This window comes from Mustela putorius, unplaced genomic scaffold (assembly GCF_011764305.1).
Source record: "Mustela putorius furo isolate JIRA1106 unplaced genomic scaffold, ASM1176430v1.1 tig00003853_pilon_pilon_pilon, whole genome shotgun sequence".
Taxonomy (NCBI): Eukaryota; Metazoa; Chordata; class Mammalia; order Carnivora; family Mustelidae; genus Mustela; species Mustela putorius.
Genome location: NW_025422005.1, coordinates 50,194,817 through 50,221,486, shown reverse-complemented (window position 1 = coordinate 50,221,486; position 26,670 = coordinate 50,194,817). Strand labels below are relative to the sequence as shown.

The 26,670-nt window shown below is 38.3% G+C and overlaps 1 protein-coding gene across 8 annotated transcripts in view; it reads right to left on the bottom strand.

Annotated features, from left to right (window-relative positions):
• PATJ (PATJ crumbs cell polarity complex component) overlaps positions 1-26,670 on the bottom strand; it is a 371,435-nt gene that overhangs the window by 119,680 nt on the left and 225,085 nt on the right. For all 8 annotated transcript variants that reach the window (XM_045064632.1, XM_045064627.1, XM_045064628.1 and 5 more), the window contains one exon: positions 12,403-12,494. In XM_045064632.1, the coding sequence (XP_044920567.1) occupies positions 12,403-12,494 (92 nt within the window). The remainder of the gene's footprint in view (positions 1-12,402; positions 12,495-26,670) is intronic.

Genomic DNA, 26,670 nt, shown 5'->3' with positions numbered 1-26,670 from the left:
GTTGTAAGATAAGGTCAATGTCAAAACACCACAGCACAATAACAATCGTTAACATTTACTGTTTTATGGTTTCATGACGTCCAGTCTCAGATGCTTAAGTTTCCAGGGACTAAGAGTGTTCCGTTACCATTAACTCATTCAGCCATTAACCCTTATATCCGAAGAAATGGATGGTTTCATTCTAAATTTCATTCTTCCCTCTCTTTTTCTCTAGTCCAGAGCCCGCATCCTAATTCATGGACTTTTCACTTTTTCTGTACTGTAGCAAGAGTAACCTTACTGGCTTCCTTGTTCTGCTTTCTCTATGTCTCAGTGAATCCAAATCACTTCTCAATTATGAAAAACACCCCCTTTTCGACAAGCTTGAAAATGCAATCGGAATAATTCAGTATCACAGAGTTTCCCCTATAGGTGTTTGTTTTGCCTGATATATAATTATTTATTTATATGTCTTAGAAGTTCTTTTTTTTTTTTTAAGATTTTTATTTATTTGACAGAGATCACAAGTAAGCCGAGACGCAGGCAGAGGGAGAGGAGGGAAGCAGGTTCCCCGCTGAGCAGAGAGCCTGATGCGGGACTGATCCCAGGACCCTGAGATCATGACCTGAACTGAAGGCAGCGGCTTAACCCACTGAGCCACCAGGCACCCTGTCTTAGAAGTTCTTAAAGAACTTCTTACGTATGTATGTATTTATTTTTAAGATTTTATTTATTTGTTTGAGATACAGAGAGATCACAAGCTGGCAAACAGGCAGACAGAGGGTAGGGGGGAAGCAGGCTCCCCGCCGAGCAGAGAGCTCTACTGGGGCTCCATCCCAGGACCCTGAGGTCATGACCTGAGCCCAAGGCAGAGGCTTAACCCACCAAGCCAACCAGGTGCCCAGGCGCAACAAGAACTTATTTAACTCTATGGTCTTATTAGCATCTGAAAGTACTTCAAAATGCTTGAATTAAGTTTGTTCATGCAGTTTAGGACTCAATTCTTTCCTATGTAAATCTACCCAGGTATCATTAATTAGCTTTTGCTGAACTCACTTCTCCAACTGTAATCTCTCCCTCCTCTGCATTTCTAAACTGTTTACATAGCTTTTCTCAGTAACGTCATTCTATTCTTCCAGGAATACTTTACTGCAATCTTGGAAGTACATACATGTCATATACAGGGATTTGTTGATAAAACCCTATACCTTTATTGCTCATCCATCAAAGTTATAACCATAATTCATATTGTAAATCTCTTAGGATTTCATTAACATGTTACTTGAAGCATTTATCCAACAACTATTGACTACCTCCTTAGAATAAATATGAGATACTCTCCCCAATATAACCTCTAACAGAACACGACAAATTATGGTAAAAGAAAGATTAGTGGGCTCTGAGAAGAACACACTTATTCTTCAGGAAAGCACGATGAGCTCACGACAACAATTTATGAATGAGGAAAAGAAAATGTGATGTAATCGGTGGTATATGCATGTGAATGCAGAATGCCTTAACTTTTCATTTATCACAGTCAGGGATCTAAGGAGCATTTCTACATCTTTCAAAGTGAATGTGTTCCATCTAAAATCCATACGGAATCTCAAAGGACCCTGAACAGCCAAAACACTCTTGAAAAAGAAAAACAAAGTTGGAGGTCTCACCCTTCCTGATTTCAAAACTTACTACAAAGCTAGAGAATGAAAACAGTGTGGTACTGGCATAATGAGAGACAGATAGACCAATGAGACAGAAGAGAGAGCCATGAAACGAACTCTCACATATTTGGCCAAATGATTTTCAACAAGGATGCCAGAATCATTCAATGGGGGTGACGGGGGTGGGTGGGGAAGCTGATCTTTTCAACAAACGTGCTGGGAAAACTAGATATCCATATGCAAAAAAATAAAGTTAGGTCTTTCCCTTACACCACTTTCAAAATTAATTCAAAATGGATCAAAGCCCTAAACATATGACCTAAAACTGTAACATTCTTAGAAGAAAACATGGAGGAAAAGCTTTGTGTCACTGAATTTGCAATGGTACCCTGAATAGGAGACCAAAAGCACAAGGATCAACAACAAATAGATAAACTGGACTACAACGAAATGAAAAATTTCTGTGCATCAAAGGACACAATCAACAGTGAAGGAGCAACCTATGAAATGACAAAACACATTTGCAAATTATAGATCTGATAAGGGCTTAATATCCAGAACATATAGAGAATTCCTACAATTCAACAACAAAATAAACTGATTAAAAACAATAGGCAAGGGGCGCCTGGGTGGCTCAGTGGGTTAAAGCCTCTGCTTTCGGCTCAGGTCATGGTCTCAGGGTCCTGGGATGGAGCCCCACATCAGGCTCTCTGTTCAGCAGGGAGCCTGCTTCGCCCTCTCCCTCTGCTTGCCTCTCTGCGTACTTGTGATCTCTCTCTGCCAAATCAATAAATAAAATCTTTAAAAAAAAAATAGGCAAAAAAGTTGAAAATAAATTTCTGCAAAGATGACATACATACGGCCAATATACACATAAAAACACACTCAGCATCACTAATGAGCAGAGAAATGCAAATCAAAACCACAGTGAGATACTACCTCACACCCAAGATGATGGCTACTATGGAAAACCCTGTAAATATCAAGTGTTGGTGAGGCTGTGAAGAAACTGGAACACTTGTCCACTGCTGGGAGGATGTCATGGTAGGCTGCTATGGAAAACAATATGAAGCCTCCTCAGAAAATTAAAAATGGAGTAACTATATGAGTTAGCAATTCTACTTCTAGGTATATAGCCCAAAGAGATTCTTGAAGTCATCTGTACTCTCCTGTTCATAGTAGCACTACTCACAAAAATCCAAAGGCAGCAGCAATCCAAGTGTCCCCTGACAGGCAAATGGATGAATACATGTATATACAAACAATGGAGCATTATTCAGCATTAAAAAGGAGAAGAATTTTAACAGCCTATAAAATGCATGAACCTCAAAAACATTAAAGTGAATGAAATAAGCCAGTAACAAAAGGACAAATGCTGTGTAATTCCATTTTTATAAGATACCTAGTATAGTTAGCGACAGAAAGTAGAATGATAGTTGCCAGGAGCTGTGGGCAGGAGAGGGAGAATGGGAAGTTCTTCTTATTTTTATTATTTTTACCAGGTATAGATTTTTATCCATTTGGAGATGGACAGTGGTGGTACTTGTACAACAACATGAATATTCTTTTTTTTTTTTTAAGATTTTATTTATTTATTTGACAGATAGAGATCACAAGTAGGCAGAGAGGCAGGCAGAGAGAGAGAGAAAAGGAAGCAGGCTCCCTGCAGAGCAGATAGCCCGATGCAGGCCTCCATCCCAGGACCCCGGGATCATGACCTGAGCCGAAGGCAGTGGCTTAACCCACTGAGCCACCCAGGCGCCCCAACAACATGAATATTCTTAATGTCACTGAAGGGTACACTTAAAATGGTTAAGATGGTAGATTTCATGTTACACAGATTTCACGATTTAAAAAAATTTTCTGAGACCAAAAAAAATTGTGTAAGTATGATGAGAATATATACTTACTATAACTTAAATATCATTATTGTCTTCTAGACTGTTGCAGTCCTGCCACTTGGAAATTCATGTTCACTAAACCCATAGGATCTTATTTTATGCGAACAAAATAGCACTGTTATCAAAAACAGAAGTTATGTGCCTGAATTCAGCTTGGATAGCTGAGTAGGTAGATTTCACTGTTCTGAAACCTGTTCTAAAATGCTTACAACTACAATCTAGCTCCTAGCATATTGTTTAAACACACACACACACACACACACACAATGAATAATGAGGAACACATGAACACAGCTAAATAGGTCTAGATATTATTTTCTGATTATACTAAATATAATGATGTAAGACACTTGAGGATAGAAAAAATAAACTCTATGTTTGTTATATTAATTGGGACATGACACTGAATTAACATTTGGCAGGGAAAGCTCGATATAAATGAACCAGAAGTCACATACAAAACAAAGCACATCATTACATTTCAGTGGGAGAAAACTCCTTCCTGAAGAGATACCAGGATGTATTTCTAACTCTATGAACAGACTGAATAGTTTTCAATTTCCAATTGGATGAAACCACCAAAACAGCAAGATGCTGAATCTGAAATAAATGACCAATGATAGAATCACAAAATTTATTTACTTGGCATTCCCAACAATACCAACAACTAATGAGGGCTGTTGGGAGTAACTCAGCATCCAGACCCACATTTCACAAAGGTGGCCCCAGTCAAGTTCTGAATGATTACTGCCAGTTGTGCAGAGGAAAAGGTGGCTCATAAAATATCTGGCAGTACAGGTTGGCGGAAGGGTTGATGTGGGGAGCATAGCATGGATGGAATGACTTAGCCTAATAAACTTCTCTAAGAGGTTCTTTCTGAAAGATAATGTAGTACATACCCTCAGCCACCTACTCCTTCTCCTGGCTGGCAAAGGACTAATGTTCAGATATCCAGCCCTCACCAAAAGGCCATGTTGTGGGGAAAGGTGACTTCCCCCCACCCCAGGTATGTAAGTCCAGAATAAATCCTGCCTGATTCCTCTGAGATAATCACGGCAATCTCATGCCAAGAGCCAGTGAATGGTGTGACAGTAGAAATGCACCATCCTGGAGATCCTCAGCAAAGACTTGCTCAGGGGTCTTGTGCTTTCTAATTAAGTCTGAAGGTTAAAAAATTCTCAAAATCAAGGTTAAAGGCCTACTGGTGACAGGAAAATGTACAGAAAGAACCAAATATCTTACTCTGGTTGTTCATGATTTGTTCAGATAGCTCACTTTTATCACTCTTCCCATTCATTAGGATTCTTTGGCAGCAAACAAGAGAAATGAAGTTGGACCAACTAAAGCAAAAGGGAATTTATTAAAGGGATATTGGGATCTCATCGAACACAGGCAGGCTACATGATTGGACTTGGAACATACAGAAACTAAGAGACCTCCAGAGGACAAGGAAGCAAGAAAATAGAATGATGTCATAGAAGAAACCTCCCATTAAGGCCTTGTGTTTCCATAAATAAACACCATTCATATAAACTCACTCATGTTACTTGCTTCCTATTTTAAGCTAAGTACCATATTGCTCAAGCATAGGTCACATGACCAACCCCTAGCCACACCTCAGCAGTGAACTACATGGCTCCTTCAGCTTGCACAAAGGGAGAGAGGCATCTAAATGTTCTGGCTCTACTATTCCACCACAGTATATACACTGTGTGTGTGTGTGTGTGTGTGTGTGTGTGTGTGTCAAGAAGAAGGGCTACAGAGATTCTATGAGGATAGGAGTAAAAATATCAACCAGCCAACAAAACAAAAATGAAGAGAAAACTGCCCACTTCATCTCTGTAACCAGACACTGTTAGATGTTTCTGAGTGCTAAAAGAAATCAAACAAATACAGTCTTCATTCCCCTAAGATGGTACTATGCTAAGGAAGGGGGGGCGGTAACAAAGAAAAAAAATGACCAACTCTGTTCATGAAATAAAAATGATTTTCTAAGATATTTTACAAGTCATGCAAGAAAGTTTGGTAGCAGGGTCCTGGGTGGCTCAGTGGGTTAGGCCTCTGCCTTCAGCTCAGGTCATGATCCCAGGGTCCTGGGATCGAGCCCCACATTGGGCTCTCTGCTCAGCAGGGAACCTGCTTCCTCCTCTCTCTCTCTGCCTGCCTCTCCACCTACTTGTGATCTCTGTCAAATAAATAAATAAAACCCTTAAAAAAAAAAAAAAGAAAGGAAAGAAAGTTTGGTAGCAACACTTTACCTAATACACCGGATGCACTGGATTCAAGAATGATCCTGCAAAATTTGGGGTCACTTCACATGGATTAGGTACAACCGCCCGCAAAAAAGGGAAAATGTACAGCTCCCGTGGCTATTCAAAAAAGTATGCCATAGGCTTTCAAGATGATTCCAAAAATGTACGGCCCAATGGAATTGTCACTGGATAAAATGCACAGCCTTCCCAGGCGAACACAGTTGGTCAAGGGAGAGATGCGTCTTATTTGGATGCATAAATTCCAGTGTCTTGACAAAAGACAAAAGTGTCCTTGAACTAAAAGGCTTATAAATTCTACTTATAAATAGAAGATTAATAAATGAGGTTACTCTTTAATATGGAGAGTACAGGAAACAAGTACTGAAAAATGAAGCAAGTGTCAGCATTTCAGAGCACTTGAGACACTCCCACAGGTCTACCACGTGCTCCAACTGAACAAAGAAACAGAAGAGCCCTGAATTTAAAGAGGGTCTCTACCTTTCTTTCTCCCACAATTCTCAGTAAGAACTCTATGTTAACGACAGGCCTCTTCCTCAAAACGTGGTATATATCCCATAGATGATATTTTATTGTGCACTCAGATTTCTTTAATGACCCCAAAGAGTCAGAAGGATGCTTCCTCACAGATTTCAAAGTGGCCAATGTACACAGCTGTATTCATCCAGTGACACTTTCCTAAAGCAGGACTGCTTTTCTCCTGGTAGTAAATGTTCAGATATAGATATCCCTTGGGTATACTATCCAATTCCAGAAACTTCTGGTTTCTGTGCATACTACAATTTTGTTTCCTCATCCTTCAGGTCTAAACTCCAGCATCTTTCTCTGTAATACCTTCCTGAAGGCTCCAAAGATTAGGTTACTTGTGTCTCCCCTATGTTCTTTTTTTTTAAATTTTAAAGATTTTATTTATTTATTTGACAGACAGAGATCACAAGTAGGCAGAGAGACAGGCAGAGAGAGAGGAAGGGAAGCAGGCTCCCTGCTGAGCAGAGAGGCCAATAAGGAGCTCAATTCAAGGATCCTGAGATCATGACCTGAGCCGAAGGCCAGAGGTTTAACCCATTGAGCCACCCAGGTGCCCCTCTCCCCTATAGCACCTTTATCCCTGGATAAGGTTCAGATTGCTTACTCTCCGCCTCCTCATTCAAGGTAGAGCTTGTGTTCTTCCTATCACTGACTCCACAGCCCCAGCACAAGGAGGCACTCAGCAAATACTTGTTGATTAAAAGCATAAATAGTTCTTTATGGAAGTAAAACTCTTGCTTATTCCCACAATCCTTCTTCCCTCTTTATTTAGATAGACTCGAGAGCACAGTAAGGATTTTTAAAACAGGCATTCAGTTTGCTTCTTCAGGTAGACTTCTCCCACAGATGACTCTGACATTCACAATAATTTCAGGTCAATGTCATCTTTTAGGGATATGACCAGAGGATATCAGGCCACACTATATTTTTAATTACAAAATAAGACATATGTTCAATCGATACTGTATGATGGCTCCCACGGTGAGTCCACTTTGACTCAGTGGGGCTTGACAGCCAGCACTAAATCTTTCCATGGGGTTCAGTTTCACTTGGCCTCCTCTAGCCCCAGGAGTTTTTATATAGTACACATTTTCCACATGTAATTAAGTAATGGAGAGTGAGTTGTTATACGTGACATTTAATTTTTGATAGTGGGGGAAGGTATGACAAGAGCTGCAGGCAAGACCATTAATCTCCTTGGATCCCTGCACTGCCAAATACAGCAATTCATTCTTTCTTGTATTAATATAGCTCTCCTCCTGTACTTAAAATTATAGCGCTTGTGTAGAGGGGATAGGAAAATCCACAGAATTGAATGTGTGCTACATAGTAAGAATTCATGATTGTAAAATACATCTGGATTATCCACCGTAGAACAATCTAGTATACTAAAGTCCATATGGGCTATAGACACAATGACGTGATTAAGGGATTGTCCAAGATCTAATGTGGGGACAATGTGGGAGGGGGGAGTGATTCTGTAAGTCATGTATACACAGCAGCAACTTGCTAATTTTCACTAATGACTCATAGACCTCTTGTGAACTACAGATTAATTAGTATATGAATAAATACAAGTGTTAAGAGCATATGACAAGGACGTGATCACACAAATGTACATCACTACAGACTAAAGGCCCCTGTTAATTACAATGTTGCCTGCAGCATATTTTAACAGCTTTCTCTGATTACTGCTAATCATACTCCCAAATCTGTGGCCAGTTCCCATTTTTATTTCGATTGTCAATAAATTTGGAAAAGAGCTGCTGAGGTATAGAAGCCAAAAATTTCTCTATGATGGAAATGCACAGAGAATCAATTAATTTCAACTAAGGAAGGATTAGCAAACAGAAGCACTAACTATAAAGAATACAATTTCTAAATATCAGTGTTTAAAGTAACATTACACAGCGTAAGTTATGCAGCTTAAAGGAAGTGTAATTGCACCTGTTGTGCTGAGATGATTTAAGTATTAACCTCCTGACACTTGATAGGAAACCAGTACTTACCTGCTTTAGGATTTGGTTCCAAAACAGGCACAACTAGGGTTCTGATACCAGTAATTTGAAAGAGGTAACCTACAGGCAGAGGTGCATATAAAGGAGTGATGAACTAGATAATCAGCCTGAAGGACAGAGAATGATGTGTTGGACAGCACTGAAAATGCACAGGTTACCACACATAAATAGGTCACCAATCTGCCATTATACCCCCACTGGTGATATACATAGTGCATAAAATGTTTTTCTTTTTTTGATTTCCTTAAGTGTTTTGAATTCTGACACTATTTGATGCTACTCATCCCAGTAAAATCTATTAAACATAGTTTATTGACATGGGGATTAATTCATGTTAATTAGATTTTTCTTTATATATTCTTTCATTAAACAATATTCTACTCCTTCTTAGAATATCAGGCCATCACTTAAAAGGAGGAGGAGGAGGGGTGCATGTCTGTCTTAGCTGGTGGAGCATGCAACTCTTGGGCTGTCATGGCCCTGAGTTTAAGTGCCAGGTGGGAGTAGAGCTGGGAAGAAAAAAAAAGGGAGGAGAAGCAGCAGCAGACACAGAGCAACAGAGATGTTTTAGGTAGACTATGTCCATGTCTCTTATTTTAACATTTATTAGAAATGATTAAAATAATTATTTATAATTATTTTATAATATATTCTATAATACCTGTAGCTATCTCTTCTAGTGATTTTTAAAATTTTTAATTAAATTCTAGTTAGTTAACATACAGTACAATACTGGTTTCAGGAGTAGAATTCAGTGATTCATCACTTATCTACAATATCCAATGCTCTATCTTTTCTAGTGTTTGATCATTATGATGTTAACTAAAGTTCTTAAACTGTGAATGTGCTTCACTTAAAAAAATACTCAAGATTCTGGAATGGGAATGCCTGGGTGGCTTAGTGGCTTAAAGCCTCTGCCTTCAGCTCAGGTCATGATCCCAGGGTCATGGGATCGAGCCCCTCATCTGGGTCTCTGCTCAGCAAGAAGCATGCCTCTCCCTTTCTCTCTGCCTGCCTCTCTGCCTACTTGTGATCTCTGTCAAATAAATAAATAAAATCTTTAAAAAAAAAAGATTCTGGAATGAGACCAAATATATGGACAGGAGTGGTTTATCTTTTTTTCCCTCTCTTTCCTTCTCCCTAACTTCTGTAACCTCCTGCTCTCTCTCCCTCCCTTTTCGGGTCACTACCATCATCATCTTCATCACCACACTGCAAACATTGGTGAGCCCATACCATCAGGCAATTTATACATATTAACACATTAGACAATCTATGAAATAGCTATAAATATCTATCTATATATTTAAACACTTGACTTTAAAAAAAAAAAAAAGATTTATTTATTTATTTGAGAGAAAGAGAGCGAGATTGTGAGAGAATGCTCAAGCAGATGCCCCACTGAGCTAGGAGCCGAGCTCGGAGCCTACCGTGGGGATTGATCCCAAGACCTTGAGATCATGACTTGAGCTGAAATCAAGAGCTGGCTGTTTAGCTGACTGAGCTGCCCAGGCACCCTGAGGTTACTATATCATCTACATACTGCCTCTCAGGAAACTGCACAAGCTCACACACTTGGGGTATTCTAGAGTCAGGTTTCAGGAGATAGGGTGAATCTAGGGTTTCTTCTCTTAATCACTAAGCCTCAGAGTTCAAGCTTGCTTTAGAAAAGAATTTGTCACTTAGGTAAGAGCTCTCAGGCTCTCAGTCAGATGAATATTCCTTCCCTTATGGAAACTGAAGCATTAATTAATAAAACGTTGGCAGACAAATTACCAGATAGGTATCTACTGAATCAAACAAAAGGTTGTTAGCAGTGCATACATCTGTCTTGATTTAATTTATACTCGTTTTTCTTTACACAGTCTCAAAATGGATGATAACAGACTTTGCAAAAATCACACCTACATCTTATTTATGCTTACAAAGGAAGTTAGAAAAACTTTCCCTAGCTTAGATTATTTGGGATTAGATTATTTGGGAAAGTACTGAGGAGAGGGACTTAAGTATGAGAAATTTTGTAAAATAATGAATTATTTTTTATCCATATATATTCTATGTATCTTTAAGCCCACAAAATAAATAAAACTAACTTACTATGATTGTTGCCTTTAGAGAATAAATTATCTGGAACTGTTTAGAAGGACTTGAAAGGCAATTTATTCAATAAAGCTTTCTTAATGCAGACTATGTGTTCAGACACTACGATTTAACGACCTTGCAAGAAAGGTTCATCATTAAATTACATATTTGGAATGTACATTGATACTTCTAAGTTGCTTCAACTCCCTTCCAGTAAATAAGTATTCTGTGGTATCCTCAATCATGCTTACACTATTAATTTACTGAACAAATGATTTCCTTGATTCTGATCTCTTCTGATGATCAAAATTGAAATCATCAGACACTAAATTAATAGGGCTTTTTCATTACTATTATTAAAATTCTCCTCAGCTTTCTCTTCTGTATTCTAAATAATTTCAAATCATGTAGCCTTTCTTCCTTGAAGGAGGAGGGTTCTATTTCTTAACTACTTAATTGCGTGGATGGTTTCCTTTGGATCCCATCCAATTTTCTTTTTGCTCTTTAAAACGGGATGGCCTCATATGGGTGAAGAGGTGAGAGCAACGTCAAGGACACACCTGCAGCAGTTGCCCCCATGTGCTGAGGGTGAAGCACAGACGCTGGTGGGTGCTATGGGTGCCCACTCATGGAACCCTCACATGACTCTCTGCAAGGTGTTCAAGCCAGCGGGCATTTCTGTCCATGGGGGACACCTTCATTGCTTTGAGTGGCTGACCTTTCCTCAAGTCTGTTCATGTTTTCAGCATCTAACTCTAATTTTGTAATTTCTGGCAACAGGAAGGGCAGAGAAACCCAAAAAGGAGATTGGTGCCTAACAGAGGACTTCAAGGTGAGTGAGCAAGAGGAGGCTGTCTTAACACACAAGACTGAGAAGGAGAAAGGATTCTCCTTATGGAAACAAGAGTAAAAACCTGGAAATCCAGGAAGGACCACAGGGTGGGAGGGAGGTTACTAATGTAGGATTTCCTTAGGAGCGAAGCAGCAACACCACCCTGCAAGCTGGAATGATGGCATGGGAAAGGGTACGTCAGTCACCTACATTAGTGCCCACATCTGGGAATGAGACTAACCCTGAAACACAGGGGTCCTTACGAATGGATAGGTCTTAATGACAGGTAATCAGTCACAGTAGGAAGAAGAATGATCTGTCTTGAAACACCAGCCAACACCCTTTCAGCCTCTACTCTATGTGAGAGGGTGTGTTCAACATCAACATTTCAAATTTTTTACATATCACAATGAATGAGGTAGGTGCTTTATTATTCTCATTCTCATTCTCAGAAGGAAAAAAACCCAGAGCAACAGTTAATGGACAGGGTTAGTTACATTATTTAATCAGATTCAGATTCATCAGCCACTTTGGTCCAATAAAAGGAATGAGACATTCCATTGATGATGAGGCCACAATAGCTACCACCAGTGGGAATTCCAAAGTCTGACTTATTTATGTCAGAAGGATGCAGTCAGGTAGCAGGTATGGTAAGGGAAAATATGGAAACCCAAACATACCACACAACTCTAAACCTCACATCTGATCCCCTCTGGATTTCTCACCAGCACTTTTACTATGAAGTTCCTAAAATGTCCTGGGTTCTGTTTTCCTGCCTATTCCTTGATGGAGACATCAATGAGTCAACAAATATACCACATGTTGGTGACAGAAGGAAACTAGAAGGTTCTACTGAGAGGATGATCAGCTCCAGGAAGGGAAGTAATTTAAAAAACTGAATACAAATACCAACCTCAACCACTAATTACATCATATGAAATGTAAATAACAAGAAAATCTCATAATTAAAACAATTTATGCTTTCCTTAGAGTGACAGTTAAAAAAGGAAAATGTATTTTTAGGATATGGTGATTTTGTTAGACAAACCAAAGACAAGACAGTCTTACAAAATAACAGCAACTTCAGAATAGATCTTCGATTTTAGAAAACCACACATTTATCTATCTTACCTGATGAAAACCAGCTTGACCTTTGATGGGGCGGTCTTAATAATGGCAGATGCATTTTGGTGACTTCTTCCATACAGGATCTGATTATTTATCTATTTGGGAAAAAATAAAGTATACTTATAAATATATATAAGTATATATATAATATAAATATAACTTATAAAAAAGTATACATATACAATATGTATACTTTGTATAAAAATAATATATAATATATATTACTAATATAAATAATATAAAAATAAATGTATTTATTTGTACATTCATGCAAACAGATGGGCATATACTTGGAATTAAACAATGAAGTCTATTCATTTTTAAGTGGTTCCATGTAGGACTCTACAATGCTAAAACTCTTCATAGTCTTTGTAGTACGATTCAAAATCTAATTCTAAACAGCTATTAACATCTCTTAAACTCAGTTTTGAAAGCAGTTAATAAAGAATATAGAGTTCTTGACTCTAGCTAAACTTTAAGAAAGCAGTAGCTGAGCTAAACGCAAAAACCTTATGGCAGATATATTTCCTATAGCTTTTCCAGATTCCTAAAAAGATGTAGAAAACAGACCAAGCTGTGGTATTCACCAGAGTTCTGGAGGGCCCATTAAACATGATTCTGTAAATGTGTCAAGGTTATTACATAGCATAAATTTTGTTACTCCAGAGGAGGTAAATATTATATCCCCATTTTAAATCAAATTTTAGATCAATTGCACAGAAACATTTTACTCTACTCAATCAATGAGCCATCTGCTCTATATCTAAGATATAGTGGGATTTTTAACTTGATTGAACTCACCTAAATATGATCTAAAAACATTTGCACTCCAATTTTTTTTTACTCCCGATTTTTCCACTGATACACTACGATGAGAGCAATAATCAATCTTTTATTTCACCTGACTAATAATAGCTCACACAGTTCTGGCTTTTCTCCTCCTGTCTCTTTAAGTAGTTAATGATCTATACTGTCCCAACATAACTGAGGCCTTGAGACTTTCTACTATTTAAGGGATAGCATAGTACACTTTATAAGGAAGCATAAAAAGGGATTTCCAGTTTTTGTGATTTGCATTTGCCTGTCCCTGACACCTCTGAAATTTTGTGCTGGAGGACATGCCTGGAAAAGGTGTTTGTCAGAGCCAATATAATGGAAAAGTGTACGGAAATGAACACTTCCCAGGATGGAGTTGTCTGAAATGAAGCTCATCCGTCATCTTGAAGGGGGTAAAGGGGGACGCACATCAAAGCCACTGTAGAGACCAAACTGGAACCCCCTTCTCACTCTGCCCCTCACTCTATCAGCTTCTGTATTCACCAAAATAACCTCCCAGAAACGCCCAGATCTGCACACTATTTCCCTGTGCCTCAGTCTTCACTCTTTTTTTTTTATTTTTTCAAAGATTTATTTATTTGACAGAGAGATCACAAGTAGACAGAGAGGCAGGCAGAGAGAGAGAGAGAGGTAGGCTCCCTGCTGAGCAGAGAGCCCGACACGGGACTCAATCCCAGGACCCCGAGATCATGATCCGAGCCGAAGGCAGCAGCTTAACCCACTGAGCCACCCAGGTGCCCCAGTCTTCGCTCTTTTTAACGTGCTCAAGAGTATGGTGGGGAGGGGCAGAAGGAGGGAGGGAGAGAATCCCTCACGGGGATGGGACTCCCCGCCCAGCGCGGAGCCTCCCATGGGGTTCCGTCCCATGACCCTGAGATTAGGACCTGAGCCAAAACCAAGAGTCACCGCTCAGCAGACTGTGCCACCCAGGCGCAGTTTTCACTTCTTAAAAAGGAATCGAGGCATTTGCCTCATAAAACTGTTTTGAGAATTACATGATAAGTGTCTTTAAATTTTATCTGTAATGACTTTAATACACAAATGATTTTTAATTTGGCGGTGTTCAAAATTTCTCATCTTTTTTTTGTTAAGACTTGTACCTTTTTAATATCATGTACTTATTTTTAAAAAATTTTTCTAAAGATTTATTTATTTGACAGAGGAAGAGACAAGCAGAGGGAGCAGAAAAGTCCCTGCTGAGCAAGGAGCCCTATGTGTGGCTTGACCCCAGGACCCGAGGATCATGACCTGAGCTGAAGGCAGCCGCCTAACCGACTGAGCCACCCAGGCACGCCAATATCATGTATTTAAAGATGTGCCTGCCCTCTGGATGATACTACAACAACGGATATCTGCCATTATACATCTTTCTGATACCACAGAATGGATACCACCAAAAGTAAACCCCAGTATAAGCTCTGGATTGGTGATGATATCAGTGTAGGTTCATCAACTGTAACAAACATACCACTCTGGATGTTGGGAATCTAAAAGGGATAGATGGGAAATCTCTATACCTTCCTCTCAATTTCACTGCTCTAAATATATATGTGTATATATATATATATATATATATATATATTTTTTTTTTTTTTTTGGAAGCACCCACCCTTTAAATTATGTTTTCTCCTAATACTTTCATGGTTTTAGTTGTCTCATATTTACATCTTCTTACCTAACATAGTTATAAGGCAAAAATGGTTAAATAAGTCATAAAATTATTAAGATCAGTGTGAAAAAAAATACTTAATGACATAGAAAATGCCCAAATGTACTAAGCAGCAAAACCTAGTTATAAAATAGTATGTCTGCCATGATCACTTTTTTTTAATAAACCATATTTCTCGATTTCTTTCATTTACAATGAACAAAAAAAAAATGAGGAACTTTATATATTTGACTTTATTTTCATTTATTTGAGATAGAGAGAAAGCAAGAGAGCATGAGCAGTGGGGAAGGGCAGAGGGAAAAGGAGACAGACTTCCCCCGAGCGGGGAGCCCAACATGGGCTCGATCCCAGGACCCTTAGGATCATGACCTGAGCTGAAGACAGATGTCCAACTGACTGAGCCACCCAGGTGCCCCATAAATAAGGAACTTTATATCACAATTTTAAAATGAGATGGCACGTGGAATATGCCTGATTCAATGTCTGGCACTCAGATAATTACTTGCAAATGTCTTCCCCACTGTGTCTGACCAGTGCTTTCAGAAAGCAGAGCTATTAAACCTTCCTGTCTTTGGGTTTCGGGGCATTAGATTTTAAAATGTTCTCTTGCACTTACAGCTTACCTTACATGGTAAACTCAATCCCTGTTAGGTGGTGAGCATCAGTGCAAGCACAGGGCATTTACTGAACTGAGTTCAACTTCTTACAGCCAGGAACTATGTCCCCACCAGGTACTTGCCAGCCTGTCCTTAGAAGCCTGCACACAGGAGAGGATGGACAGGATCACAGAGCCCCGAATCCAAGTGATCTTTCCATTAATCAGCCGCTAGTCTGCTTTCTTTGAGGTGGGCTCTAGCCTTCAAAGGGATTGAGGGTTTTTCTTTTTAAAAGTCTTTTTTATTAGCAAAAGCTTGGATATACAGAAAATTAAGCTGTTCCATGTTTGTCGATAAGCCTGCTTTTTAGCTGTGATCTTCCATTTGGATCAAATAAAATGTATGGTCTTATTGTTCTAAGAGGGAAAAATTACAGCCTGAATGAAGAAAGTGGGTCATCAATTTTAACTTATCTAAGAGTAAAAATCTACAGTTATGCCTTCTCGGTGCTATTTGTGAATATTCAGGGGCTCTGGCTACAGAAAGGTAGAACAGCTTGCTCGCTGGGGATGTTTCTTCCGGTGCCAAGAACTGTGCCATCTACGGGGATGGCAGCTGTTCCTGCCAGTGTTTGGAGGCCTCTGGAGAAACGCTGCTACGCAGCACAAGACTGGGAATAGAACAAGAAACTCATGAGAGAGGGAAGCCTGATGGAGCTGGAGTAAATCAGAAAAGAAAATGCAGATCTCAGGATTAAAAAAAATCCAAAAAGCCACTCTTCTGAGCTCAGGAAGAACACATTCACAGCCGCTGAGTTCCAAGACAGTGAGATCTCTTTTCCGTTTTTGTAGATCTTATTTAATATAAAATAGTTTCACCATTTAAATGAAAGGCACATATAGCTTCCCACTGCATAAGCAGTTTTTCTATTTCTTCATCACGAAAGTTAACACACTCCAGAGAAAATCAGTAAGTAATTAGAAAGAATATGATGCATTTTATGCACAATTAACTTCAGACTGTCCCTTTTTCTATTTCTGAGAAGCCGCTGTTCTCTGAGGGCACTTTTCTTTAAACACCAGATGTAGGACATCCTCTAAGTATAGCATAGGCACAAAAGAAAGCACTCTACACTTCCTCCAAGTCTTTCAGGTTACTTCTAATTAATAACAGCTACTATTTATCCAGGGCTTACACTGTGCCAAACATTATGTTAAGCTCTTCAGGTACAGTATCTCATTTAAATCTCAGAGCAACCGGGGTATTATGGAATTCCAAAAGTTGAAGCAATTTGCCCTAGGTGATTCAGCTTTTGTTTAGAAGCCCATAGTCCTAAGAAACACCTAGAGGTCCCCTTTGTATGATGCACATAAAAATCATATGATTTTGAAAGTCACCTTTATAAAGATGTCTGTTCTCTGAGTGCGAACAGGAGGATGCTGGTAACCCACCATCTTGGGTCCTAGAACTCTGAGATACAGGAAGTCAGAATCAAAGATTTCACCATAATGCAAAGAGGGAAAGCACCCCTAGTTGACTGGTAGGCTTTTCAAGTACTAAATGCAACATGGAATCCCTTAAGACTGTATTTTTCTCTTTGTGCAAACAAACTACAACCTGAATAATAGTTAATACACATTTTTTCATTGTACAGATATTGTGTATAGATTGATCACCATTTAAATTTTTTATAACTCATGCCAAAGGAAGGTAATTAAAACATTTCATTTTCAGGCAAATACTGCTCTCATCTTTATAGAATAAAAAATGATTGTTCAGGTTATCTAGAAATTAGAAAAACGTTATCATTTTCTATTTACTTCCAGGAAACTGAGAAGCAGAGAAGTGGCTTACCTAAAGTTTCTCCTTTCAATGGTGATTCAATGACATATAAAAAGAATAAAAAATTACTTAGATATGTCCTTATTTTGACATTATTCTTATTGGTGGGGAGAACTATCCTCAGTTCTGATTGGGTGTTCCCATTACACCTAAATTATCTATTATCTTAAAATCTGAGATCTATAACTCTTCTATTCAAGGATAAACATATATCCCTACTTCTTCTGGGACAGTCCAGTTTATGCATATTGAGAGATACTTGTAACAATTCTCTACATCTTCTGAGAGTTTCTATGAGGTGGTCATATTCTGCAATGTGGATGTGAAGGTCCAGGAAAAGCCATCTTCCTGAGGGCCCCCAGGCAACCTGATCTCCAAGTTCTAGGAGGGATACCCATACTACCACAAAAAATTCTCCCCTTTTTGGTTAAATTACCTTGAACTAATTTCTGTTCTTTGCCAGCAAAAAGTCTCGACCCAATTTCTCTGCCTGTATTTCTATTTACTTAATTTTTGAAAAATTTTTTATTTATTTCTGCCTGTATTTCTAAGTATTAACTTATATATTCAAGTGACATCCCTTTTTCTATCTCCTAAATCTTACACTCTCTCCGATACCTAATAATTTATCCTGGCATTCAGAGCAAAAAGAGAGAAAAAGAAAGGATAAAGGCTTTCTGTCCAAAGGAGCATTCTAAACTCTTGAGTACAATTCTGGTTTTCTTATCTGTGCTTGGCTTCTCCTGATACTGACAAAAAGGGCTTCCTGAGCTCCTCCATACAGTCAGTAACTCCAATTTCAGCTCAGTGATCCTGGTCCCAGAAAGACACAAATATTTTATCATGGGAAAATTAGCTCACCTTTTCCTAAATTCTGAATTTCCAGTTCAATGGGGTGTCATTCCGGGACAAACAACAGCAGGTCTAGATACTGAAGATGATAGCCTCAAATGAGAAACCTCTGTTTCTATAAAACTCAGAAATCATATTATAATGGGCTTTCTATGGGATTCATATTTCCCTTCTGGGTTGATTTCTGCTACTGGAGTGGGAGGGAAAAATTCAGAAAACACTATTTTGAGGTAAAGCCTCTATATTTAGGTACCCCAAATAGGACATTTAATTGCATTATTTTATAGTCTGTAGAATTAGGGTTAATACAGTAAGATTCAGGAAAAATAAATGGATATAAATACTTTTGTTAAACTACATAAACTTTCACTTAAAAGGTCTTTAATGAGATTTGTTTCAATAAAATTAATTATTCAAAAATATATCTCCATTTTCCATAGTTCAACTGAACATGAATATAATAAATTTATGCTGGAGAGCAACTCAATTAAATCTATTAAAAAAACTTACAAAATTGGAAGTCAAAGCTAATTAACTTAAGCTGGGATTAGAGAAATTAATTATACAAAAACTAAAATTTAGTTCAAGCAACAGATTTGCCTGAGGTTTGAAAATCATGTTATAATACGATACTCAACAACACCATCTCCGCCCATACTTTTATTAAAGTAGAAGTATTTATTAGAGTTGAGAAATTATTATTTAAAAACTGAGATGGGATTCAGGTAACTGGAACTTCTGATAATGAATCTGAGAGTCCTTCTCCCTACTTACTTTTAAATGTAGTCCCTATTTTACATTTCATGATATTGGAATTTATACCTTTAACTTTTTCTTTAATAAACTCTTTTAATGAGTATAGCATACATCCAGAAAAAAAACACAAATAAGTATTTATAAGTTGATGAATCTTTTTATAGATAATTTAAAAAATAATTTTACTTATTTTTTGAGAGAGACCATGAGTTGGGGGAGGGATTGAGGGAGAGGGAGAATCTCATGGACTCCCTGCTGAGTGTGGAGGCTGATGTGATCAATCTTATGACTCAGATCATGACCTGAGGCAAAATCAAGAGCCAGACACTTAACTGACTGAGCCACCCAGATGCCGCTATAGGTTAATTTTTAGTCAAACAATTTCACTGCTAAAAATATGTACTAAAAGGATTAAAAATCTGGGATCAAAAAAATGTCTGTCGTGGCTATACTATAATATTCCATTATGAGAAAAAATGGAAAAGCCCTATAGTCATCAACAAAAGGTTTTGCCATTATATTTGCCATTGTTATGTTGATAAATGGAAAACCGTGGCATTAAAAGAAGGTGAAGGATGACACAGACCTAGATCCACTGCCATAAAAAGATAAAATTATTGAGTGAAAAAAGCAAATGATAAAATATCATGTTATATATCACATTATTTTCATTTATGTAAAAGTTCTTAGGCTAAAGAAAGCTCTATGAGGGGGCACCTGGTGGCTCAGTCCTTAAGCCTCTGCCTTGGGCTCAGGTCATGATCCCAGGGTCCTGGGATTGAGCCCCACACTGGGCTCCCTGCTCAGCAGAGAGCCTGCTTCTCCCTTTCCCACTCCCCTTGCTTGTGCTCCCTCTCTCACTGTGTCTGTCTCTGTCAAATAAACAGATAAAATCTTAAAAAAAAAAAAAAATTTTTTTTTTAAAAGAAAGCTCTATGAGTATTTACTAAATATCAACAATGATGATACCTCAAATCTGGTGGGATTTGAGGTGATTTCCAGTTTGTTTTTCTCTATTGATATTTTATTACTATTTTGTTATAACACCATTTAACAAATGCTTACAACACATAAGGCACATGCATATACACGCATCTTAAATATATTAATTCACTTAAGTCTCACACATCAGTTGAGGAATGCATTATCACCTGATTATATAGACAGAAAAACTGAGGTGTACTACATTTAAGGAATTTAACCAATATAAGTTATCTAGAGCCAGTATTTATAGCCATATCTGAGTCCCAAAGCCTGTCCTGTTAACGATTAGGAAACTTTTTTTTTTTTTTTAAGATTTTGTTTATTGACAGAGAGAGCACAAGTAGGAAAGCGGCAGAGGGAGAGAGCCTGATGTAGGACTCGATCCCAGGACCCCAGAATCATGACCTGAGCTGAAGACAGATGGTCAACCAACAGAGGTACCCAGGCATCCCAGGAAACATTCCTAAAGGTATTTATCTAAGGTTAAAAAAAAAAACTCATAGGATAAGTAACTCATTCTTAATCCTGTGAAATTTTACATTCAATTAACAGCCTCACAAAATAGAAACTTCAGACTCAGAAATATTCCAAAAGAAGTATAATAGATATATGTTCTCTTCAACCATTTACTCATTACCTCAGCAGTCACCGTACGAGGATGAGGATACAGGGATTTTTACTACCATCATTACCAAAGCCACCATGTAATGAGCACCAGGTATGTTCCAGGTGCCAGATTCTCTGAAGGTCACTTTATAGGAATTACTTTATTCAGTCAGATATGGCTCCTGCACTCAAGCATCCTGTACTCTAGGGAGTGACCACAGTTTTAGAAACAAAAAAATTGCACTGCCATATGATGAATGTTGGCATAAAGCAAGAAGGGACTGTCTCTTCTGAAAGGAGTAGGTTGGTCTTGAGGCACAGAGAGAAACTCGGCACAGAGAGAAACACGGGGGTGGGGGGAGCTGAGCGGCAGGAAGAGCACCAGGACCAGAGGAAAGCCTATGAAAAGATGGGCAGGTAGAAAACTGCGGGTCTCTTTCTAGGAACCACAGGGACTGGGGTATAGCTCTTGGGAGAGGATGCTATGTGTTACAGGAGTAACCAGGTCCTATTCAAAGAAGATCTTGTAGAAGATTATCTCTTTCCAAGAACCCTGGGCACTTTGCCCCCATGAAGAATGATGCTCACTTTCCAAACCACCATTTCAGTTTTGCAGGCGGGGGAGAAGAAGAGAGAGGCAGCAAGGTTAGGGGACTGAACAGGGAAGATGACTTAAACTCACGTGGAAACAATTTCATTCTAATGAAAAAAAACCTTCTGAATAAATTGTCACATTAATCTTTTCCTCAGCAAGACAAAATAATACACATCAAGCTCCAATAATTTAATACTTTGGGCAAAGGAGCAGGTTTTAAGGAGAGTTTAATGACGGCAGTGCTGAAATGAGGTCTGCAACTTCAATGTAATCTTATTTCTTGTGAAGTACAATGTTCCCAAAGGAACACATTCATTTAAAAGGCTTAAGCGTGAGAGATTTATATTCGCTCAAACAAATCTAATTAAACTGAAACACCTTCTGAAGGCAAAGCAGTAGTAATATGTGGCTCATATCTCTCTAAATTTGATATATTTAGAAAACAGGATGTTCTCTTGAATCCTAAATCCTGCCAATTCTGAAAAATATGGACTTCAGAGAAGTGAGAGGAGACATACATTTATGTTTTGCTCTGATTGTTAGTGTTTCTGTGAAAGTTGTCCCAATTGCTACAGGTTGATTCACTTGATCAAAATGAAGGAGGTGCCTTGGATAATTTCCCTTTACAAGGAGCGAATGGAGGCAGAAGTATAATCCACCTCTTAACAGCTCATTAACACTGCAACGGAATCATGTTTTCCTAGGAGGCTGGGGCAATACAGCCCACCTCTCTTGGTGGTCTTGTTAGTCTCATAAGTGACTAGGACTCAGCTGACCACTGACCTGGAATTCCTTCTTCCAAGAACATCAGTACATGCTGTGAGTCAAGACTTCCCCCAAACTAGTGAGATCCAGCTTCATGTTTGCCTCTTTCATACAATGATCTAATTAGATCTCTACTCCAAATCCCTCTGTTACTAGACATTTTCCTCTCTTCAAAGTATTTTCCTTGACATGCCCACAAAGACAGCCAGACACCCAATCAGTCATCAAAGGACTTGCTCAAAGTGCCTAACTCCCCTCCTCCAAACTTCACTTTCCCTTTAAAAAAAAAAAAAGAAAGAAAGAAAAAAAAGATTAAAGTCTTGTCAGTCAATCAGTCCTGTAGAATCAGGGTTAGATCATGCACATTTGGAAACTTCTAAAGGCTGTGTCACACACAGTCTGGCACTGCCTCGTTGCATGGCATGGCAGGCAGGTAAGATGGGTGAAGACACTGAAACTCACACTTGGGGACCTGTCAGAGGATTCTAGGGAAGGGAGTGGCAGAGCCTGAACTCCAACTCCCATCTCCTGATCCCAAAGCCTCTTTCTAGTAGGGATGGAGTTGGAAGGGGACTCCTGCTACTTTGCGCAAAACTTGTTCAAATCACCCAGAGCCCAACCACCTCCCACTCTCTCCAAAATAATTCCCCAGCTCCCAATTCTCATTCTAGACTCGGAGTAGTGAAGGCAGATAAAAATCCAAGTGGCAACTTTAAAAACTGCATCACCTGAGTACAGTCTTACTTTCTCAGTCACTTCCTTATGTGTTAATGTAGGAATACATACGTAAAGAATTTTTTTCATTTATAAAAACCACATCTGGCAGGTCGGCTACGGTCTGATCACATAGTGTTTGGTAGGTTTGGGGGAAATGGCCTCTTATCCAAATTTTCCATCTCGCAGCTTGTAAAACACAGAAGAAAGATGATTTGATACTTTTTAATGCCACATATTTAAACAAACACACCAAGACATATGTACCAGTATGTTGTAGTATTATTTGTACTGGCGTATAACTGGTATATATCATAAATGACATATCATTCAGTAGAAAAGGTATGTACAGTATGATTCTGCTTGCTTACATTAATTTTAAAAATCTGTCCTTTGCACAATGATGAGACAATGCATTAGACCAACAGGGAGGATGGTAAGTTGACTGGGGTTACCTGGAGAGGAGTAGTATTACAGAAGTAAAAGAGGGAAGAGTATTACTCTTACCTGTACCATTAGAATGTTTTATGATTACATGATTATTATTTTTTAAAGATTTTATTTATTTATTTGACAGACAGAGATCACAAGCAGGCAGAGAGTCAGGCAGAGAGGAGGAAGCAGGCTCCCTGCTGAGCAGAGAGCCCAATGCGGAACTCGATCCCAGGACTCTGAGATCATGACCTGAGCCCAAAGCAGCGGCTTAACCCACTGAGCCACCCAGGCGCCCTACATGATTATTTTAAAAACATGTAAAAAAGTATAATCTGTGAGGTAAAAAAGAGAAAAAATAGCAGTAAGAATTAACATCTTTATGACAATTTGGTATACTAGGAAATCATTTAGAATTAAAATTTATTTGCTGGGGCACCTGGGTGGCTCAGTGGGTTAAGCCTCTGCCTTCGGCTCAGGTCATGATCTCAGGGTCCTGGAATCGAGCCCCCCATTGGGCTCTCTGCTCAGTAGGGAGCCTGCTTCTCCCTCTCTCTCTGCCTGCTTCTCTGCCTACTTGTGATTTCTCTGTCAACTAAATAAATAAAATCTTAAAAAAAAATCTATTTGCTAACAATACTTTTGAATTTTGAATTTGAATTTTGAGTTCAAGGGCAGGAAGTATTACAGACCATATAAGGATCACTTCTCCTTTCTTTTCGTGGATTCCAGGAGACTCTCAATGTTCCTTGTCTGACGAAATGGCTAGTCCATCACTGAGCACACTACTTTATTTCATGCAATTGGTGTGTAATATGAACTGAATAGCAAATGGTCATATCTTCTACAATAAGGTTTCTGGTACTTTTGTCAATGTCCTTCTATGACAGGAGCAAAAATTCGCATCTAGACTCCTCTAATAAGATCTGTTATATACTGACTAGTTAAAAGCTCACGTAGGTTCCATCTTCAGAGATTCTCATCTAGTAGGATGGGATAGAGTGTGGTTATCTAGGTGAACCTGTCCTATGATTCTGATACACTAATCGGGTTGACAGCAACCTACACAGATGAAGAGATTTGTTTGGTAAAATTTTTGAGAAAAGATGTACAGCTTTTATGTTCCTTAGGCTAAGTCATGAGCTGAAGCTTGAAAGCAAAAATTTAGACCTCAGAAACACAGAACATTAAGTATTTTATAGTTAAGAGATGCCAAGAGAGATTAAGGGATTTAACTGAAAAAAAAAAAAAAAGTTAATTAAAAATGTATCTGGTATCACAAGCTATCTCTTACAAAAAAATAGTACATTAAAAAAAAAAGATTTTATTTATTTATTTGACAGAGATCACAAGTAGGCAGAGAGGCAGGCAGAGAGAGAGAGAGAGAGAGGGAAGCAGCCTCCCTGCTGAGCAGAAAGCCCGATGCAGAACTCCAGCCCAGGACCCTGAGATCATGACCTGAGCCAAAGGCAGCAGCTTAACCCACTGAGCTACCCTGGAGCCAAAAATAGTACATTTTTAACAAATAATAACTAGTATTCTTGTTTTTCCATTCTTTCATCTTTACCTTTGAATTTCAAGTCAATTACCTAAAGTTATTAAGCATTTTTTAAAAATCTATACAAAGAGGAGAAATCTGATCTAAAGAAGGATTTTTACTTAGGATAATAACACAAATAATGTCATGAACTTATGCCAAAATAGGTGGGCTAGGTTTTTTTTTTTTTAATTTTATTTATTTATTTGACAGAGAGAGATCACAAGTAGGCAGAGAGGCAGGCAGAGAGAGAGAGAGCGAGAGAGAGAGGAGGAAGCAGGCTCCCTGCAGAGCAGAGAGCCCAATGTGGGGCTCGATCCCAGGACCCTGGGATCATGACCTGAGCTGAAGGCAGAGGCTTTAACCCACTGAGCCACCCAGGCGCCCCGGTGGGCTACGTTTTTTAAATGTCTGTGGAGTACCCTCAATAAAATACATGGGCAAAAGAATGAAAGGAGGGAAATGCACATCAGCATCAAGGACTTAGTTAAGCAGTTCAATGCAGCTGGATCTTCTAATAGTGAAGCAGTTGCAGAAGCTGCAAAGGCAGGTCAAAGATATCTTCTAAAGGGCTTTGGATATTATGATAAGGAGTTTCGATTACCCCATTAATGAGTATTCTTCTGTGTTATACTTAAATTTCATTTTAAAACAAAATAAATAAAATCTTTTTACAAAGTAGGGGGCAGGGTGTCTGGGTGGCGCAGTCAGTTAGAAGTCTGACTCTTGATTTTGGCTCAGGTCATGATCTCAGGATCATGAGACTCTCTCTCTGCAGCCCTCAGCCCCACCATGCTCTCTCTAAATGAATAAAATCTTAAAAAAACAAAACAAAACATATAGATAACCTGAATAGGTGCTGGAAAAGCATTGACAAAATACAATGTCAAATTGTGATTTAAAAGGAAAATCCTTGTACCAAATTAGAAATGGAAAGGAATCTCCTAGGCTTGATAAAAGGCATGTATCAAAAACCTACATATAGGTAAGGTCTTCTTTAATCATCCAACACCAAATGGCTTCTGAGATTGGTGACCAAAAAAAAAAAAAAAAAAAAAAAAGAGAGAGAGAGAGAGGGAGAAAGAGAAAAACAAAGGAAGGAAGAATGATAAAGATCATAAAGATTGAAGCGGAAGAAATAAAACTTCCTTACACAGAGGAAATGATCAATTATCTCTAGAAAATGCTAAGGAATCAACAAAAAAAACCTACTAGAACTAGTAGGTTACTTTAGCATGATTATAAAATACAAGGTCAAAATGCAAATACATGAAAATCAATTGTATTTCTATATACTAGCAACAAATAAAAATGAAACAATAAAAAATCCACTTATAAAAGCACTGAATATGAAATAGATAAGAATACATTTAACTAAAAATGGAAAAGTTCTGTACTGAAAATTATGAAACGTTTCAGGAAAATAATGGAGAGATACTGCTTTCATAATTTGGAAGATTCGGCATTGTCAAGATGCCTAGCCTCCCTAAATTAAACTATAGATTCAATACAATTACCTATCAAAATCCAAGGAGACTCTAAAAAGAAAATAGAAATGTACAAGTTGGTTCAAAGATTCATAGAGAAACTCAAAGGACCTAGAATAGCCAAGATAGTTTTCAAAGTAAGAACAAAACAAGGACATAGTGCTACCTGAATTCGAGACTTGCTATAAAGACACAGTAATCAGGATAGTGTGGAAACAGCATCAAAGATAGGGAGATTAATAGAAGAGGACTTCTATATAGACATACAGCTATATGGTAATTTCATTTTTGACAAAGGTGCAAAGGAAATCAATGAGGGGAAAAAAGTCTTTTCAACAAATGGTGCTGATCAACTAGGAACTCACATGGAAAAAAACCCATCAACCCTTATCTCACAGCACACACAAAAATTCATTCAAGATGGAACATAGAACTAAACACAAAAGCTAAAACTATAAAGTTTTTAAAAGAAAATATAGGATAATATTATTGTAATTATTGGAGGGAAGCAAAGATTCTTAGCTAGGACAGTAACTATAAAAGAAAACATGAATAAATAATGATTTCATCAAAACTAAGAAGTTCTGGGGCGCCTGGGT